The 19785-nt window shown below is 43.1% G+C and overlaps 1 protein-coding gene and 4 non-coding genes across 5 annotated transcripts; all 5 read right to left on the bottom strand.

The window, feature by feature from the left end:
* Positions 1-118: 118 nt before the first annotated feature.
* TAF1D (TATA-box binding protein associated factor, RNA polymerase I subunit D) lies at positions 119-19770 on the bottom strand. The gene is made up of 16 exons (XM_054974648.1): positions 19728-19770; positions 16949-17092; positions 15587-15989; positions 14945-15120; positions 13532-13586; positions 12805-12872; positions 11412-11561; positions 9765-10496; positions 8467-8508; positions 7381-7438; positions 5875-5907; positions 4436-4477; positions 3901-3955; positions 3677-3736; positions 2892-2976; positions 119-1733 (listed from the first exon to the last, which is right to left on the bottom strand). Exons 2-7 carry the CDS (start codon positions 17071-17073, stop codon positions 11555-11557), a joined length of 834 nt encoding a protein of 277 aa, XP_054830623.1. The 5' UTR covers positions 17074-17092; positions 19728-19770; the 3' UTR covers positions 119-1733; positions 2892-2976; positions 3677-3736; positions 3901-3955; positions 4436-4477; positions 5875-5907; positions 7381-7438; positions 8467-8508; positions 9765-10496; positions 11412-11554.
* LOC129326833 (small nucleolar RNA SNORA18) lies at positions 4007-4139 on the bottom strand. Its single transcript, XR_008596753.1, has one exon. It is a non-coding gene; the product is annotated as a small nucleolar RNA SNORA18 (small nucleolar RNA).
* LOC129326830 (small nucleolar RNA SNORA1) lies at positions 7176-7309 on the bottom strand. Its single transcript, XR_008596751.1, has one exon. It is a non-coding gene; the product is annotated as a small nucleolar RNA SNORA1 (small nucleolar RNA).
* LOC129326829 (small nucleolar RNA SNORA8) lies at positions 8269-8407 on the bottom strand. The gene has a single exon (XR_008596750.1). It is a non-coding gene; the product is annotated as a small nucleolar RNA SNORA8 (small nucleolar RNA).
* LOC129326839 (small nucleolar RNA SNORD5) lies at positions 11029-11100 on the bottom strand. Its single transcript, XR_008596759.1, has one exon. It is a non-coding gene; the product is annotated as a small nucleolar RNA SNORD5 (small nucleolar RNA).
* Positions 19771-19785: the final 15 nt, after the last annotated feature.

The following is a 19785-nucleotide window of genomic DNA, read 5'->3' as shown; positions in this document are numbered from 1 at the left end:
AGTTTTATAAAAAGTGAATGAATTTAAGCACAACTCCAGGAACTAGATTTTGTGCCACCAGTGCTGCTCTGAAGAGATGTTTTCTTAGGGTCAGCAAAATATTGGGTTGTCACTAATCTGTAGATCATTATTTTAAATTTTTATTTAAGAAATAGAAAAGAACAGTTGATAGTGCATAGAACCTTATACAGAAAGCTATTTTAAAAAACCTAACATATATGCTGTGAAATACATTGCAGTACCTACAAAATATATGAACACCCCTTTCACACCCCTTCCTCAATTCCAAGCAGATAGACCACTGCAATACAGATTATACTTCCATCTATTTTTGAGGATCCTGCATAAATGAAACTAAACACTTGTATACTATTATCCATATTAAATTCATATTACTTCAAAACAAAGCAAAACTTAATTACTGTACGCAAGTATTTAAGTAATCAAATATATAGACTGAGAAAATTTTTAAAAAATTCTTTTTCCCTCTGTCAATAATGAGTTAATTCATTTTATTTGGTTATTTATCTACAGTTAGCAAACTGTAGGGGGACCAGATATTTTGTCTCCAACATTTGCTCATTCTAGGAGGTCTCTCTTGCACTTCCGGCTGAGCCAAGGGATGCTGAAGAAACCCTGACCCAGTGCTAAGGGGCAATTTTGGAGAGGATGATGGGACTGTTCCTGGTGAGCAGAAGGGCTGAGCCAGGGTTGAAAAGGCCGTCCGTTCAGGGGGAGAAGGTGGGCTCTTGGACCCAGCCCTACTGCTGGATAAGCAGGTGGTGACTGTGGCCAGCACCACCTTTTGCCAGCTGCAGCCCTTTGGGCAGAATATTTGGCCAATGTGATACATAACCTGATTACACCGAAAACAGATCACTGACTGCAACATGCTCCACAGGGGGGCCCCCTAAGTAGTATTCAGAAACTGGCCTACCTTGAAATACACTCTGCTCTATGGCCATTTGTCCCACATTAACCAAAATGGGTAGGTGAACACTATTCACACGTGTGTAGTGATACAGGCTCTCTCTGGTTTACTTTACACGTGTCTGTGAATTTTAAAGGCATTTGAACTGAGGATGCAAGTATTCCCCCCCCCCCACCCCCTGTATAAGCAATGCTGCATAGTGATCAAGAGTGTCAGACTAGGTCCTGGGGGACCAAAGTTCAAATCCCCTTTACCTTAAGAGCTTGCTGGGCAACTGTTAGCCTAACATACCTCCTAGAGTGGAAATGACAAGCTGATTTAGTTACCCCACTGGGGAGAAAGGCAGGGTATAAATAAAGTTTTAAAGTAGCACTTTCATTGTCCCAGGTTCCTATTTCCTTGTTCTTTCCAACAGAAAAAGGCTGTTCAAGATTATTGTTAAAAAGTTCTTTTCAGTGGGGTCAAGCTCAGTTCTTCAAACAGTGAACACTGACGCAACTTTCAATAAAAATTTAATCTCAAATGGAGGTTGCAGGAAGGGAGATACTTAAGTAAACTTTGTATGCTTAGGAAAGCAGGATATATCAGCACAGTTGTTTACTGAACATCTCATCAGAACACAGCATTTTTTCACGATGCAAGAAATCAGCCCATGTTCTTTTAGAAGACCAGTCAGTCATTCATGGTTGAATTCTCAGATGTTCAGTTTATTCTTCAGGTGTCTGCAACTGAGATGGCACCATAGCAACGACATCAGGGCCTATTCAGAGTTCTTTCAGCTTTTTCATAGAAAATTAGAAACCTGAGCAAAAAAAAAAAAAAAGCTGACACGTAGTCCAATTAAGCAACTGTACTTTGACTACACCCCTGCAGCAGTGATCTTCATCCATGGGAAACCCTCACAGGGGTTGCAAGCCCCTCTAGAGTCACTATTTTGCTGCTGCATCTGCACATGTGCCAGACAAGTAAATGCACCCTGCCTCTTAGAGGAGTAACAAAAGGCAACATGAAGTCACTTCATAGAAGCGATCCTTTTTTATCACTGGCAGGTTCAGAAGACCCCTCCTGCCAGCACTGGTCTTCCAGTGCCTTGTGAATGCTTGCACAACTCCAGTGCCTCCTTTGTATGACTCATATGACCTCCAGTTCAATCCTGCTAGGACCTCTCTTTATCCCCCTGTGGAATATCATTGCTCTAGACCTAATGTGCAAAAGTATTCAGTCCAAAAAAATCAACACAATCTGCATACCCTTAAGTAGGACTAGCCAGAAGACACCGCCGACTTTTGCATTCTCCACAACACTTCTTCATGGTGGATGTCGTGCGGTGACATTTGGTTGGTTATAACAAAAGGTATCTGGATTGTGTTCTTGATTTTCTATTCTATTAAAAGCCATGCCTCACAAGATCAAGAGATTTGTGTACAATCTGAAATTCAAACATTAGCCCTCATAGCATATTGGCAAGTGCTGTATGTACTTCCTCTGTTTCACAAGTAGCCCAGGAAGTAAGTTCAAATTTTCCTAAACTCTCCCCAAAAGTCTAGACCTAAACTTCCACACAAAGTGGTGGTGGAGAGTGCACTCAAGTCAGAGTTGGCTTATGGTGACCTCTGGTGGGGTTTTCATGGCAAGAAACTCAGAGGTGGTTTGCCATTGCTTGCCTCTGGAACCTTGGTCTTCATTGCAGATCTCCCATCCAATTACTAACCAAAACCAACCCTGCTTAGCTTCTGAGATCTGACAAGATCAGGCACCACACGAAGTAGCCATTTAAATATTTCTGTTTAAAAATTTGTTTCCTCTGGTATAGACCAGATGGCACACCAAGTGCCCCTGACATCCTGCAGAGGATTTCTATTTAAGGTCATCGCGTTAAGAGCTGTTGGTTCAACACCCCTCAGCCCTCTTTGAAGTGACCTTCACCAAGTAGTTCTAACTTAAGAGCACAAGTTCTCACCTTTCTCTACTCAGCTGGAGCCATTCCATAAATTCCTCCACAGATAACATGGTGGATTTTCTGGCAGTGATGAGGTCAACCGATTCTGAAAAACAGTATTAGCACATGCTAAACATGAAGCAGTTCTAGAAAGCCAATGTTTAGACATACACAGAGCTGGAATACAGTCCAGTTGTGCTGATTCTGTGGCCAGGAGACAGAGACCCTGGTCTGTGCCATGCAAGATCTTACAAGCCCTGATAGCAATTCCTCGTCCTGCAACTGTATTCAGGTTTTTGGTTGTAGACTTGGTTGTTTCCAACAGATCTGATGCTACCAAAGCAGCAGCTGAAAAACCTGGAGGAGTTGCTTTGCGGTCACATCCACAGCATACCAGAAATGGCATTTCATGGCAGCCTTGGTAAGTGACCAGGTAATGCAATGTGAATCTGGGTTTAAGCAACCATTTCTGTAGCAGTGCAAGTGTCCAGACTGAGGTGACCCAACCACCTTGAGAGACTGATGCGACTGGTGGTCACCAGCTTTGATAAGAGAGAACCAAGAACTGATATGATAAAATCAGCAACAATGGTAAGATGGAAGGTCTGGCTATGGAACAGGTCTACTGCAGAGCTTGGAATAGGACAAAGGAAAAAACAATGAATGAATCATTACCCTTTAAACTCCCCCCTCCCTCCAACCAGCTAGAAAAGGGGAGAGTTTAAAGGGAAAAACCCGAATCTTTTGGGGGTGCACACCCCTAGTATGTATTAGCATCTTCCTGCTATCAAGCAAGACTTACTAACCTGGAAAACGTTGCTAAGCCACCAGGATAACTGAGGATACGACTTCTCCAGCCAGAACCCCTGTGACAAAGAGACAGCTCGGTAAAGCTTCCTTGGAACAATTTTCATGGCATACAGTCCTGGCAAATTATCCTCATGGCCTGATCTTACAGAAGTAGAGTCACCCACAAGTGAAGCATTGCATAAAATAAGACTTCTTATAGAGAGTCAGAGCCAAGATTTACCTTTTGGAGATAACAGTTTTCAGTGAAACACGCAGGGCTGTACAAATACCGAGGCCTAGAGAAAGACATTTTTTTTAAATACTGTTCCCTGAAGGCAAACTGGAACTACTGTCTTGTAGTTTTATCCCACAGATCTAACAACATAGTTCAGTGGGTAAAGCGAAACCACAAAGTTTGCTCTTTGAGGCATTTCCAACGATGAGAACCTACTGCAAAGCCCCATCGGGATAGGCCTCAGTGAAAGTGTATCCCCCCTCCTTTTGGTACCCCAAGACGAAAGTGTAACAGAGGGCCAAATACTGATTTAACCCTTCAAGTATACTACACAAGAAATCAACTGAATTTTTTTTACTGGTAAACTTACAGACTATCTGCAGTTCAGAAGCATGTAAATTCTACTATTGTAACCATTTCTATAATGCCTAGAAAACAGTCTATTTAAGGTCAGATGATTACATCCAGGAATTCAGACTGTGTGTAGCTGTTGCTAATGTCTGCAGGGAGCAGCGGGAGAACTCACTGAAGTGTCGCTTACCTTAACATTAATTTTCGTTTTGTTTCATTTGCACCATACATCCTGAAAGAGATATTGAGCAGAGGTCACTCTGAGAGCAGGGGAGGGCTGTGAATTTTGTGCACTGTGCAAGGGATTAGACAAGATGACCCTGGGGGTCCCTTCCTATGACAGTTGTATATCCATGTAGCTTTAAACCAACATGCATAAAGCTGCCTTACACAGGAATAGATCACTGGTCTATCTAATGCCATCTTGACCACTTGGACTCTTCAGTTGAGGTCTATCATATCCTACCCGATCCTTTCACTAGAAATACCAGGGGCTGAAGCTGGGATTGTCTGCACGTAAAGCACAAGCTCTCCCACGGAGCCACAGCACTGCCCTTGACTGAGTTCATGCATCCCTCCACCCCACCCCCAAAAGCGAGAACACAAAGATGCTTCTGCAGTACCTGTGCCCTGAAGACTCCTCATCCTATACCAGACGTGCCCAGCCTCAGCCTGGAGAACCACTGCTTAAAGCACCTGGTTTACTCACAGGCCTGAACTCCATGCAAGATAGCAGAGTGGTCAATCAGCACCATGCCCTTGCTCTTAGATCTGCAAGTAAACACCTACTGGGGGTCCCTGGCCCCAGAGGGGCTCGGTTGGCCTTGACCAGGGCCAGGGCATTTTCTGTTCTGGCCCCAACCTGGCGCAACTCTGTTGTTGGAAGACACTTGGACCGGCCAAGAACTTGTATCTTTTCGGTGGGCCTGTAAGACAGAGATGTTCCACCAGGCATATAGTGAAGGCCTGCACTCGAGCCATCTAATTAGCCTCCCTGCCGGTCTCCTGCCAGTTGGGGTGGGCGGAGGGGAGCAAATGGTCCATCTCCTCCCCATGCTTGAGGAGTTAGAGGTTCACCAACCCACACCTCCACCCTTTTCTTCCCTTGTGTATGGTGGGCAGGGAAAGGGGGAAGGGTGCACCACCTGGAATGTTGAAATCCATGTTGGTACTGAGTTGTATTTTACTGGTTTTATTTGTTGTAATTTATCTATGATTGTAACCCGCCCTGAGCCTGCTTGTGGGGAGGGCGGGCTAAAAATCCAATCAATCAAACTGTAGAAGGAACAAGTGACAAAAACATCTGCCACAGGCCCTGTGGGGCAGTGCAAGACTCCGGGTGGTTTTCCCTTTGCTTGCAAGCAGGCTGTTCAGGCAAATTGTTCAGAATGGCTAGGCATCATTCACTGTGCTCAGAGCAGTTGAACATCTTTTGCCAGTCATCATAACAATTCCTCACCACAGCATTGGTCAAAGCGGCCATTTCTTCCTTTCTTTTAGTGTCTGTAAATGCCCCAAGCTGCAGTGAACAGGGGTTTATTATAGACTTCTGTTCAGAGCCTTATTAAGCCTCAAAGTTTCTCCTTTTAACCACTTTAGGTAACATAAGCAGCGATAACGGTTTCTTACCGATCTAGGAGGCACACAAACAAGCTGGATTTCCTTTAAAAAAAAAAAACAGAAACAGAATTCAGCGGAGCACTTTCAAGCTTCAGTCAGCTGCGGTGAACACCAACATACAACATCTGGACTAGCCGCTATCAAGTTTATCATCTGTTCCCCGTCACTGTGCAGAACAAAATATGTGGGTAGCAGCAGACATGTTGGGACAGTCATGTATGGAAGCAGATGATGGCTTTTGATCTCTCAGATACATAAGATGCCTTTCTGTTGCAATTGAATGAAACTGTCATTCAATTTGCTTCTCAAATCTAATGCAGATGGACAGTGATGTGGGTTTCCCAGGATTTCCCCAGTGCCCTAAATACAGCATTTGGTGGTGGGAAGTGCTGTCAAGCTGCACACCACTTATGACAACCTCATGGGGTTTTCAAGGCAAGAGACATTCAGAGATGGGTGGCCATTGCCTGCCTCTGCATAACAACCCTGGACTTCCTTGGTGGTTCCCGTTCAAGCACTTAACCGCAGCCCACCCTGATGAGATTCCAATCGCTGACAAAGGTGGGCTACCTAACACAGCACTTACTAAACAAAAATCAGTATAAATATGCTAAAACAAAGCCATGTCTGTGTCCTCACAGCAGTAAGTGCTTGAACTAAAATTTGATTTGAAAAAAAGGAAATCAAGTGCATTTTAAATCCAAGCAAGATCCAAACTTTGCAGAAATTATTTTACTGGAATAATCATTAAAATGTAAGGACAATATTGCATGTCCGTCCCCCCAGTAAAAAAACAAAACAACCCAGAGAACTGTGCAAACTCTGAAGCTGCTCAGCTTACTTAATATCATACTGATAATGGCATCCCTTCATATTTTTTAATTTTACAAAACACTCTTTTTCTGCAGCAAAGCTAAGCAGTTTCTTGCTCGTCATTCTCTGCAGATCAACAACTTTTGTGTAACAAGGTCTAGAGGAGGTGTGGAGTAGTTTCAGAAAACAAATCCGAGTCCTGAAGCGCCTTAAGTACTAATGATATGATTAGATAATGCTGTGTAACTAAGAGGGTTTCAGTCCATCATGCGTTTTCCACATGGACTTCCTCGAAGGGAGCTCTGCATCATGAAAGGTTAGGCTGAAATAAAAACCTGTCAAATTAATTATCTGATGAAGGGAGCTCTGACTCTTGAAAGCTCAGACCCTGGAAACTTAGTTGTCTTTAAGGCGCTACTAGACCCAAACCTTGCTCTTCTACTACAGACCAACCCAACTACCTGCTGGAAGTGAATACACCAATATCTTCTTTTGGCAAATATTACAGGCCTCATTGTCACCAATGTAATTTAACGCACAATGATGGAAGCTTAGCCTGTGTTTCCTGTAGCCTTGTTACTGAATTCAGACACAAAATGAGTTGTGCCCTTTCTCCTGTAGCAACAAGGCAGGTTATTTATAAACTGGCCAGCATCTCCTGGGTGCTTCCCTTACGTTCGAAAGAAAATTTTGGGAAGTTACCTTCATTCGTTGCTTCCACTCAAAGTTGTTGGTGAGGAAAGCCATTTCACCTGGAAGCCTTGAAAAAACACAAACATGCTATTGGTGAATTTTCGTAGACTCTCTAAGCCAGAGACCCCACCCACCCTTGTTATACTAATAGTAACATTTGATTTATATACTGCCTTTCAGGACAACTTAATGCCCACTCAGAGCGTGTTACAAGTATGTTAATATTATCCTCACAATAAAACACCTTATGAGGTGGGGGTGAAGAGCTCCTAGAAGCTGTGACTGACCCCAGGTCACCTAGCTGGCTTCAGGCGGAGTGGGGAATGAACCCCGGTTTTCCAGATGAGAGTCCCACACTCTTGACCACTACACCAAACTGGTTCACTGTTGAGTCTATGGGCACTTGGGGCTTTCTACAATATGGTAGTCAGCATAACCTCAAAGTGGTTGACTTGGGGGCCAATCTCTCCCAAAATGCTGGGAGATTCCAAGCAAGGGTCTATGATGCAGGCAGCTGCTTCCCAAGGGATGCCTCCTGGGTTCTGAGGCTCCTCCCACGATTGGCTCTTTGTTTTGCAGACGCAGCAACAGCCCATCAGGAAACAGTTTGGCACAGCTGCTCTAGGCTACCTACTGACAATGCCAACTAGGGACAGGCTTTTTCAAAGAAAGCAATGCCATGTTCACGGGAATGTTAATGCAAAGAATCTATTTTCAAGCCCTATGGAGCAATCCTGGTTGCAGCAGGAATTTCCATAGAATATTGATACAATTTATTCTAAATGCACTCTTTTCCACTCAAATGTGCTTTGGATCTTTTGAACAATCCAAAGTCCTTCCACATGAGCTACGGTTACACTGGAGTCAAGCCACTATGCATTATCACCAAGTGACAGATCTTGTTTCAGCAAAAATACCAGGTTTAACAAGCACAATCGCTTGAAAACCAACGATGCCACATGCTGAATTGTTATGGCACTGCTTTTTGAACATGCCACCAGGAGCACGCTGCTGGATGCAGATACCACTCAGTGCCAGAGTAGCTTTGTGTTTCTCCCCCTGGAAATCTAACTTATGAAGACACATTCAACTTACCTCCTCCCTGGACCAACTTGGAAGGCCTAGTTCCAAGGAATGCTGCAAGCAGGAACAAATTGAGAAATAAAAATCCTTAGTCTCAGAAATCAAGAATTTAATAGAGCTATTTGTAAGACACTAGTATGAAATCCTCCAGGGAAAGTGTTTGACTTGCAGTTACTGTAAAAAGAACCACCGTACACACTTCTGTAAGCAAGCTAAAAGGTCTGCCATCTAATTGCCAGAGGCCTTTTCTTGGGAACAGAGCACCTTTCTCAAGCGCCTGCTGTTATCCCATAAATTCTGGGACGGGCAGTGGTGGGAGAAGGGACCGTCAGAGACAGAATGACCTGGCTTATGGTGTTCTGCTGCAAACCTCATGCAATTTCAGAAAACCCTTGCCCAAGCAAATGGTTACACTGCCAACAGCGAGCATGGAGTTCCCAGCCATGATGGTTCTGTCCTAGTGAATGAGATGTTCCTTCCCATAAGTAACACAACCAATATGAATCAGCTGTGGGTTGCAAAGGAAGGTTTTAGTCTGAGCACTTTGCTGCATGGGTTTTTTGACTACGGAACTAGCCAAACCCTGAAACCGTGCTCACAAGGGCTTGCGATCTTCCTTACGCAAAGCTGTGGAGGAACAATGAAGCCTCCCAAAATCTTATAGTGGCAGAAACTATCCTGCATCAGTGCTTGCCCTGGAGATCTCAGAAAGTCAGAGTTAAGCACGGCTGAGCTACCTGCATTTTAGAAAAAATGCCTCAGACAGCACAACTTCACTTCCAGCTTAGCTTTGTGCCAATTCTCTCTAGGATGCAAGCGTGTCATCTTAGGGCAGTGGGATAAACTGAAGTCATTTCCAGCATTAATGGCAAGCCGACCTGTTTCAGCTCCTGAATAACTACTATCTGTCTTGGTCCTATAAGCCACATAAGTTAGCAGAGGAGTGGGGGAATCACAGCATATGCACTACGGAAAGGCTACGAAGTTACTGAATATACCAAGTACCTGATAAATCCTCGTTTTCCATAGCTTGGTAAAAACTGCTTACAAAAAGCTATGTTTCTCACTTCCCCGCATGTGCCTCTGTATGAATAGCTGAAGGCGCATTAGTATCTGAAGAGACTCACGGCGAGAGACAGTGTTGTGTAATGGTTACAGTGTCATGATCTGGGAGACCCAGGTTCAAATCCCTCCCCATCCATGGAAGCTTGCTTGCGGGTCAGCCACCCTCTCTCACCCTAACTTACATCAAGTATCTAGTCTGCTAGACAAAGTTAGCAACTTATTCCTTAAACGTGTAACCAACTTACATCTTGCATATCAGCCAATTCAATATTCTTTTTTCCAGAAGGAATAGATGAAGTCCAAGGCCACACTGTACTATATAGCATGGGTTTCAAGCAGCCTTCTTTATTTCCATTCAAGGCATACTGCTCTCCTTTACAGACAGACAAGTCCCATTTTTGCCATCTTCACCCTAAATGAAAGTAGGCGAACCTGCTGCATGCTGTGTAGCAAAGTCTGGAAAGAATCCTCCTTCAGTAAGTACTGGGGAATAAGGACCCGAATCAGGACAATTTTGTGCATCTCCAGAGATGAGCTTGATGATCAAAGTTTGGTCTGAATTCAAGAAGTTTCTTCCAGCTTTCTCAGAGCACTGTATCATCAGTTGAGATTTGAAGACAAAAATAAAAGGGTCATGAGACAGGACCCCTATCTGCTCATGGCTACGCTGGGCTGCCATCCGTACAGACAGCTTGGTGCTTTTAATTTCACCATGTTGAGCACTCAAACATGCCCTCTCCCATAAAAAACGAGGATCAAAAAGCAGCAGTCGCAAGCTGAATTTGAGAAGATCCGAGGGGAGGAGATAACGCGAATCCAGAGTGTACTACTGATTTGTTCACACCCTTTCTGGTGTACAAGAACAATGAGTATTCAGTTGAATCCTTTCATGTGCTTGGAGGAATGCTGCTCCAGTGTGGTTCAGAGACTTGACACCACCAGTTCAAGTTGCATAGCAGTACTGTGGAATCGAGGAACTGAAAAGCAACAGGATGCCAGATATACATCAACTTTTGCATTAACTGGAATGTCCGTAAAAAGCCATCTGAGCACAGGTCATCATCACACAGGTGTTCAAGCACACACATCATGTCAGCTTCTACTGAAAATGTACCCACACTAAGAAACAAGGCAATAATCCCCAACACGGCACCTTAAGTTTCCAGTGTTTCTGCTTCCTAGTTCCCCCAATCCTGACTTTCCTCAAGCAGGTCTGCTTTAGAATAACCCTGAATGAATCATCCGTGTCTGCAGGGAACATCTGCTCAGAGATGCGCCTCCACTCCACTCCAGTGCTTTGCTCGGAACCTCCAAGCATCATGCGACTGGCCTTAGTCTCTAGGGCAGCTGTTGGCTGAGCCCCCACCCCAGAAGCCATATTGTGGTGGCACCTACTACCTACTGTCAACTTTCCAAGAGGCTTGGGGAACCGTATCGTAAGATATTTTCACGTACCCTGAACCAATGTTTCAACAATGCCAAAAGCAATGCTGGTATTACGCGCTCAGTTCGGGTCAGAATGTTAACTTTAGTTCATTTCTGAATCATTCAGCAGTTGAGCCGAACAATCATCACATGAACTGCTGTGCACGATATGGGACTGACTAGTGCATGCTGCTTTTTATGCAGGCGAGTCTATTCCCAACCGTGCAGAATAAATATTCTTTCAGGTCAAGCAAGCCAATTAACACTGACATTTAGAGAGAGATTATCAAACAGTTACACAGCTCAATGGGTTTTTTTTAAAACACACACACACACACACACACACACACACACACACACAAGGCTAGCACAAAAAAAAGTAATGAAATCTCAAACATTTCTGAAAGCAAATATCTTGCAATAAAACGGGCAACCTTTTAGTACAGTCAACAGAACAGAACATTTACCTGAATAAGATATTAATGGCACAATCTGGAACTTGTACAAAGAATAACATTCCAGCTTCCTTGCTAGCATTTTTAAGAATTCCACCCTGCTTCTCTCCCCAAAGCAGATTCCAACACAGAAAGTCAGTCTATAACTCTTCGAATTAGGATCTGAAACAAAACCATCAATTAAATTTAAAGTATGAAACTAAACAGAGGAACCACATGCATAAACCAGCTCTAATAAAATTCTGGTATTAACATCCGTAGTAAGTTTGTTTGGACAAAAAATATTTCGCCATCATTTTATTTCACAATTATGAAGTATGCCTCCTCCTACGACTATCCCTCTACACCAGGAGCACCCAGGTTTCTTCAACAGTCAGCCACATGATCAGAAATCCACTTGTGTGCTGGCCAGATGAATTTTTTATTGGTAATGATGATTTAGTCAGCAAGCTATTCTAAAACATGGATTTTTAAGGAATGCAAAAGCAGCCCAGAAAAATGCTTCATCAACTTTATTTGCACAAAAGGGCACAGTTATAGGGTTGCTATTACAGGCTGGCCGCTGATCGTTTTTGATCAAGTCGGTGGTATTTAACAAATTGGACTATTCAATAAAACTGTGGGATATATTCAGTCAAGGACAGTTCAATTCTGAATCAAGGTTACCATCATTGGTGGTGGCTCTCAGCTGTTTTAGCCATTTCTCCACTTTAGAGTAGAAAAGAGCAATAGTACAGTAGCACCTACAAGACTAACATTATTTGTGGCAGGGTATGAGCTTTCATGAGTCACAGCTCATTTCTTCCAAGCCTGCTAAAAACCACAAGTTACACTCAAGGGGTCAGGCATTCTTGCATTTGACCCATGGGTTGGACACTTATGACCTATACCGGCCTGCTGCAACGAGACTGAGGGAAGTCGGGTACTTAAGTATCTTAGAAAGTAGGAAAGGTGTAATGTGGGTCAGTGCAGATATGACATGGTTTCTGCAAACAGGTATATCTCATTAGCACCATCTTGAGCAGTCATCGTGCAAATCTATTTACATCCTGACTCTGATTGGACACTGATGCTTTGTCCAAACACGCACAAATAGAAAGCTGACAACTGCCTGCCCAATTACTACAGATACTGTTGATAAACAGCTGTGCTGAGCCGCTGGATTAGCAACTACAGCACACAGTCTTTGGGAGCTTACCTTTTAGGAGAGCAGCGCTTACAGCGTTTGGTTAGGTTAGTGGGCACTGGAGTTCGCCTCCATCAGCTCTATCTCACCCCCTGCTTAGTATTTACTACTGTAGAAAAGCTCTGCTCCACCTATCACTGTCAAAGCCACCCTATATCAAAGATCCAGTTTTATCCCCCTACAGATCCCTTATTGAGTATTCTATTAGATTCCACTTACTTGGACATCATCTTGGATTTCTTCTTCTTCTTTGGAATCTTGCTACTTAAAATGAAGCAGCTGTTCTCCTACAGTAACGGGAGAGAGAAACAGTAGTACCCAGAGAAACAATGAGCAGAACAACAGTACTAGGGGGACTGATTAAAGACTAAGGTTCATATTTTGACATTTGTATTTCCTGATCAATATCTGTACTTATATACCGCCCTTCTGGACAGATTAGTACCCACTCAGAGCAGTGAACACAGTCCGTTTTATTATCTCCACAATACAGCTGTTATTATCCCCATAATACAGCTGGGAGCTAGGGCTGAGATGAGTGGCCTACCCAAGACTACCTGTAAAGCTCATGGCAGTAGGAGGAGTCAAACTAGCAGAGTGCTGACTCACGGCCCAACCACTTAACCAATATGCTACACAAGTTCACACTGCTACCTGGCGGCTGAAATGCATGCAGGCTTGCCAACCGGACCCAAGTATGTATCTTAGACATACAATCTTAACAAGTTCAACATGACTAGATTAAAAAAATCAGTTAACTGTGAGGTGGGTGGGGCTGAGAGAGCTCCTAGAAGCTGTGACTGACCCAAAGTCACCCAGCTGGCTTCAAGTGGAGGAGTGAGGAATCAAACCCGGCTCTCCAGATTAGAGTCCCGTGCTCTTAATAACTACAACAAACTGGCTCGCTAGCTTTAAGTAATCAAATGTTAATTCAACAATTACTTACCACAATCTTGGCGCCAATGTCTTCTGTGTCACAGTTCTCACTTGGGTCTTCTCCACTGAAACACAACAGCAGCCCAAAGTTGGATTAGCGACTATACTTACTTGAAAGTAACTCAATGGCCCCCCAACATTCACACACCAAAAATTATTTTTACTGGACATAAATAACTTATATGCAAATGTTAAGACAACTTTCTTTTGGATGGCATATCTTGAAAAAACCTAGGCCGTCGTCACACGGGCATCTCTTCCGTTAAATTTGCAGCATATAGCGTCCTACCTGTTATTGGCACAGTAACGTTTCTTTGGGTCACCTAACGGCTCTTCGCGCCACCAGCTGTCCACACCGAAGCACTCTGTTCTGTTCTCTCTAACCGCACAGAAGCAGCTCCTCCCCCTTTTTTAAAATTATTCTGGCGTTTAATTCCGCTATAACGGAATAACAGCATATAAACATTCCGTTAGAGCAAAACATTACGACCCTTTTGTTTTTCCAACTTTGAAATTATATAAATAGCCCTTTGCCCGCAGAAAACTCCCTGTCTGGCGTGATCCCCATCACTGAAGTCTCTGCCATGGCGATTGAGTCATTTTTACTTCAGCAGAAAGTTTGCATTGTGTTATGTCGTTATGGCGTTATAAGGACATAATAAAATAAAAAAAAGGGGAGTCGCAGGAAGAAATGGATTCTGGGATTGAAGGGAGGGCATAGGACGTTGCGAGACGAAATACATCGATGTGAGGCATTCACACTGAGGCACAAAATAGCGCGACTATCAAGCACAAAGCAGAAGAGGGAAAATCGCTACAGTGTTGGAATAAGGTGGGTGTTTGCTGGGATATAGTGCCATTTTAGCGCTAAATAAAAGCCCGTGTGACGACGGCCCTAGTCTTAGATTGGAGTCAATACTCTGTATATTGAAAACCTCACACATTTATTCTTTCTATTCCTGAGGGTTGATCACCAAGAATGGTTAATCAGATATACAAGAGCTGCTGCTGAATTATTTTCCCTACAATGCTGCATTGTGCAGTTCCTCTGAGCACAATGTACCTCTCATTGCCATGCAGTATCACAAATTGGTGCTGATTATCTCTTCTATACAAACTGTGATCAAAAACCATTGAAGACCTAGAGAATGCCACTCTTATCTTTTAACTGATCTTTAAAAATGAAACTACAGCAAGCTTGTCAGACACACGCTCCTGGAAGACTTTATGTTGGAGGACATGCTTCCTGTACTCTTCTCCAGTTAAGTAGTCTAGTTTCTGAAGTTAATCAGTTACTAAGGCATGCAAAGAAGAAGAAACTCTACTGTGGTCAAACTCAACCAATTCCTGGCCTCCGTTCTGGTCCCATCTGAAACTTTGTACAGATGCAACTGCTAACAGGGCTCTAAGCAAGAGTACATACTTGGTCTCCTCAATAGGAGAAAGAGGGCCGTCATCATCCAAGTATTTGTGCTTCCGTGACTCCAAACACTCTCTTTCTAGATCATCTGCAGCATCCAGCTGCATCAGAGCTTTCTTGAGATGGTCTTCGTATTTCAGCATTTCAATGTATTTGAAGAATCCTCTTAAAGCAGCTTCCTAGGAAAATAATAATCTTTGATTTATATACCGCCCTTCAGAATGACTTAACACCCACTCAGAGTGGTTTACAAAGTATGTCATTATTATCCCCACAACAAAACACCCTGTGAGGTGGGTGGGGCTGAGAGAGCTCATAGAAGCTGTGACTGACCCAAGGTCACCCAGCTGGCTTCAAGTGGAAGATAAAGGAGTCAAACCCGGTTCTCCAGATTAGAGTCCCACACTCTTAACCACTACACCAAACTAGCTCTCTAATCTAACCAAAAGCAAAGATATGTCACGCCAGGTACAAAACCAAGCAGGACCTATTTGAAAACCAACTAATTCGGGCCTAAAATCAAGACTTGCCATACTCAGGAAATAAACTGTAATAATTGTTTGTTTCTTTGTATAGTCTAACTATAAATGTCTAGAACACTAAGAAGCACAAAACTGATTGCGCAAGAGCTCAGCTACAACTTACCTCAAACAAACACTCCATTTTCAAGGGAATGTGTTTCCTTCTATAGAGTTTCTGCACAAAAGGAAACTGAAAGTGCCTCTCCCTATATCTCCTCCTTCGCTCTTCTCTTGAGACCACGAGCCGTGGTCTCTTTGCACGTGGTTCTGGGTTCTTGAGTTCAGCGGCCACTTCTGTCCGCGGGCCTCTGCGGTTCCTTTGCTGTTTCCTTCTGAAGTGATAGTCAAAGAGGGCTTTCAGGTCAATTTTAGGCTTGGGCAACTTAGATTTCACTGAAGATTCAGCAGAAGGGCCGCGACAGGTTTCAGTAGCAGATGGATTTTCAGGTCGCCGAACGAGTTTGGCTGAATTCTGAATTTTTACTTTTTTCCTTGAAGTTGGCCGTGAACTTGAGGCTGAACCGTTCCTGCAGCAACACAAAAGCCAACTGTTAATCTTTGTAGGCACCCCGAGCTGGACAACCCAGGTGAGCTTGATCTCTTCAGATCTCAGAAGCTAAGCAGGGTTGACCTTGGTTAGTAATTGGATGGGAGACCACCAACAAAGATCAGGGTTGCAGAGGCAGGCAATGGCAAACTACCTCTGTTAGTCTCTTGTCATGAAAACCCCACCAGGGGTCACCATGAGTCAGTTATGACTTGAGGGCACTCTCCACCGCCAATCTTTGTAGGCGCTTCATTTTGAGTAACTCCAGCAGCTCCACTCAGAAGCTTAAAAAAAGCTTCTTTGTGGGGAGGGATGGGGTAAAAGATCAAAGCCCTTAGACAGCATTTTATTTAGAAAACTTTTACGCTGCCTTTCCAGTGAACCTGCCCAAGGCAGCTTACAAAATAAAACGTATAAAAACACAAGAATGTTAAATATTCTTTACTAAAACCTCACCAAAGCATAAAAACATAGGTTGCATAAGCATCTTAAAATGAATACTAGTTTTCAGACTAAAACACACTATTAGAATGGTCAAACATCAACCCCTTAATTAAAAGCTGAGGTGAACAGAAATGTTTTGGCCTGGCACCTAAAAGAAGGGTACATAGGTGGCCTCAAGGGGAAGGGCATTCCACAAGCGTGGTGTCACTACTGAAAAAGCCGTCTCTGGTTGCTGCCTGCCTCACCTTTAATGGTGAGGACATGGAGAGCAGACTGGATGGCCGAGGTGTGTTTTAATCACAAAAAAGCTTACTATTTTACATTAAAGACTAGATAGCTACACATCTTCAAGTTCTGAATTCTGGAAATCAATTAACAAAGCTAATGTAATGTAATGCTAATTTCAATACAGCTATGTAATGCTATGTAATGCTAATTTCAATACAGTCTTATTAAATACATAAATGAGAGGGGGGGGGGGGAAATAAGACTCACATCTTTGGATCTTGGTTACCAGGCACAGCTTCAGCTGAGCGAATCTCCAGCAATCCCTCAGAACAATGGCTGGTGCTTGGTCCTTCAGAGTTCTCAGATGAGGAGCTTTCTTCTGTATCAGGCATGATCAGCTTCTAGCTTATACTAGAAGAAGGAACAAACAACTATTTAATCACTATTACTCAGGCAAAAAGAAGAAGCTAGAGATGTGAAAGCCCAGAAAAAATACATAAAGGCAACAGAAAAACTGTAGAGATCTAGAGCACCAAAGAACTTCAGTAAAATAAGTATTTTTAAAGAGTGTTCTGCTCACTCAAAATACAGTATATTACATTCAAAATTTTGAGAAATTAAGAAATCATGTGGGGAAATCTTTTTTTCCTTCAGAAAAACCAGGAATTTTGAGAAAAATTAAAATATGCAAAATACTGACTTGCCTATCAAACCTAGACAACTTTTAATGATTAAATAGCATGCATCATTTGTAACAATTTGGAATATTTATGGAATATTTTTGGAAATTAAAAGTATAAATATCTCCTTCTACAAGAAAAACTGCATACACACTTGCAAAACAGCTGCAAAATGTTGCACCTCACGTTACCATAGCACATATATCTTTAATTTTCACCATCTGAGGTAGAAAAATTCTGTAGTAAACTAAATATTGTTAATTCTCTCATACAATAGTTAGGACTACCAATATCTTTGGATCAACAGGATTTGAGTCCAGTGGCACCTCAGAGACCAACAAGATTTTCAGAGTGTAAGCTTTTGAGAGTTACAGCTCCCTTTTCCAGACACAAGTGTATTTGGATATTGACGTTGTAATATTCAAGATACTGAACAATAAAAAGTTTATTAAAAACATTACAGCATATTGTTACCAAAATTATTCATTTGAATATATTCTATAAGAGACATTATTTATGTTACCATTGTACAACACAAATTATCACTTAGATTATTTAAAAATTTATACTACACATTTTGAGCAAAGCCTTCTCTTTCATTTCACTCATAAGGAGAAAAAAGAATCACAGAATTCTTTTCACTGTTGCCCAGATTTTCCAATGAGAAAAATTTATGTTATATATTTGAGTGTGGAAAACCTTGCCTTAAGAAACCCTGTGCCCACTCTAAAAGAGAAGATAATTCTTAAGTGTTTTTTTTAATCACTTCATTTGTAATCCACCTTTCTTACTGAGACTCAAGGCGGGTTTCGGTGCCCTTTCCTAATTTTCAAAGGTGCCCACAGTCTCAAAAAGGCTGGGGACCCCTGCTGATGGGCATATGCAATGCATTATCAAGGATATGTTTACTGTTTAGTAAAGAACAAATTTATCCATGTTTATTATGCTGTTATATATATGAAAATGAACAGTATGGGACAGTTCACCGTTTTCAGTGTTGCTGCGCAAATGTGCTGCTAGTCTCACGTGACTGTGTGAGACAATTTCTGAACAATGCTCTCTGGTACACCCTCGATTTGCATTTTGTTTTAAAGTTTTCCTGCTACACTCAGATTACACAAGTTAGACACTGTGCTAAGGCACCCTAGGGTGCAGGAGTCTCTCCCGATTTACACTCCCAGCTCCTCAGACCACACTGTCACACTCTAAGAAGGGTACCCATCTCTATACTATCAAACCAAGAACTTATTTTAAAAAATTTAACGCTGCCTCTCCGAGAGCCCAAGTTAAAACTTAAAAGCAGAGCACTGCTTAAAATAGCAGATGCCAGATTTAAGTAGTATTTTAAAAATCAGCTCCTAAAATAAAAGCCTGGGTGAACAGAGAAGTTATGCCCAGGGGCCTAAAAGAAAATAAGAGGGCAGACAAGCCACACGGGGAAGGGCATTCCACAAGTGAGGTGCAGCTACTGAAAGAGCCCCGTTTCTGATCGCCACCCGGGATGTCGGGGTGCAGAGAGCAGGGCTTGTGGGGCAGAACTTAACTGGTGGGCTGGACAATAGCCATCTATCCACAGGACAATCTCTTATTTTGAATTTATGTCCAAGCACTGATCTCAGGCATTAGCTGATGAAAGCGGAGCTGTTCTAATGACACACGGATATGATCCTACCCTTACCCTGTAACCCATGCAAACATACACTCCCCCCGAGGTCCTCAAAAACACACACGGCAACCCTACGCCTAAATTTAAATGCTGAACAAGGATAGAGCAGAATAACTCTGCAGAACACTGCACTGTTAAACATACACTCAAAAATAAAAATTAACAGCCATCCTGCCACCTCGCTTCCCCCCAAAGTCTCAGCTAGAGCTCTTACGTAGCTTCTCAAATGCAGGGTGGCCAGCTCCAGGTTGGCAAATTCCTGAAGATTTAGGGGCGGTGGAGCCAAGAGCAGGGGCAGGGGTTTGGGGAGAGACGGGACCAACCATCCAAAGCAGCCATTTTTCACCAGAGGAGCTGATCTTTGTTGCCTGGTGACTAGGGCAATTCCGGGAGATTTCCAGCCACCGCCAGGAGATTGGCAACTATATGTATTGACCATTTAGCAGGGGGCATTATTAAACAGAATCTGTCTCAAGCGGAGCCCTACCCGCGTCTGCCTTATGAGCTGCTCCATTTAAGCCGAGGGCAGGCAGACGGCCGCTTTACATCGATTAACCGCCTCCTCCCATATAACGCCTTAATATCCTGGGCATACGTTACATCAACGCCCCCCGATCCTTCCCCCGGCAGGCCTCACTCTGCCCACGACGGCAACTAAGCAGATGCCAACGGATCCTCCACAAACCCTTCTTCAGCTCACCTTCTTACCCTCTTCCTCGCGTCTTTAAACAAGGCCGCAAAAGCTTCAGTTGGGCTTT

This window comes from Eublepharis macularius, chromosome 3 (assembly GCF_028583425.1).
Source record: "Eublepharis macularius isolate TG4126 chromosome 3, MPM_Emac_v1.0, whole genome shotgun sequence".
NCBI lineage: Eukaryota > Metazoa > Chordata > Lepidosauria > Squamata > Eublepharidae > Eublepharis > Eublepharis macularius.
Note: the sequence above shows the minus strand (reverse complement) of the source record. Positions and strands in the feature narration are given on the sequence as shown.

Coding starts and splice junctions, on each gene's coding strand:
- TAF1D (XM_054974648.1), bottom strand. CDS start 17,073: ATGCCTGATACAGAAGAAAGCTCCTCATCTGAGAACTCTGAAGGACCA. Junction 15,990..16,948: donor GGTAACCAAGATCCAAAGAT/GTGAGTCTTATT, acceptor GTGTTGCTGCAG/GAACGGTTCAGCCTCAAGTT. Junction 15,121..15,586: donor AAATGGAGTGTTTGTTTGAG/GTAAGTTGTAGC, acceptor TTATTTTCCTAG/GAAGCTGCTTTAAGAGGATT.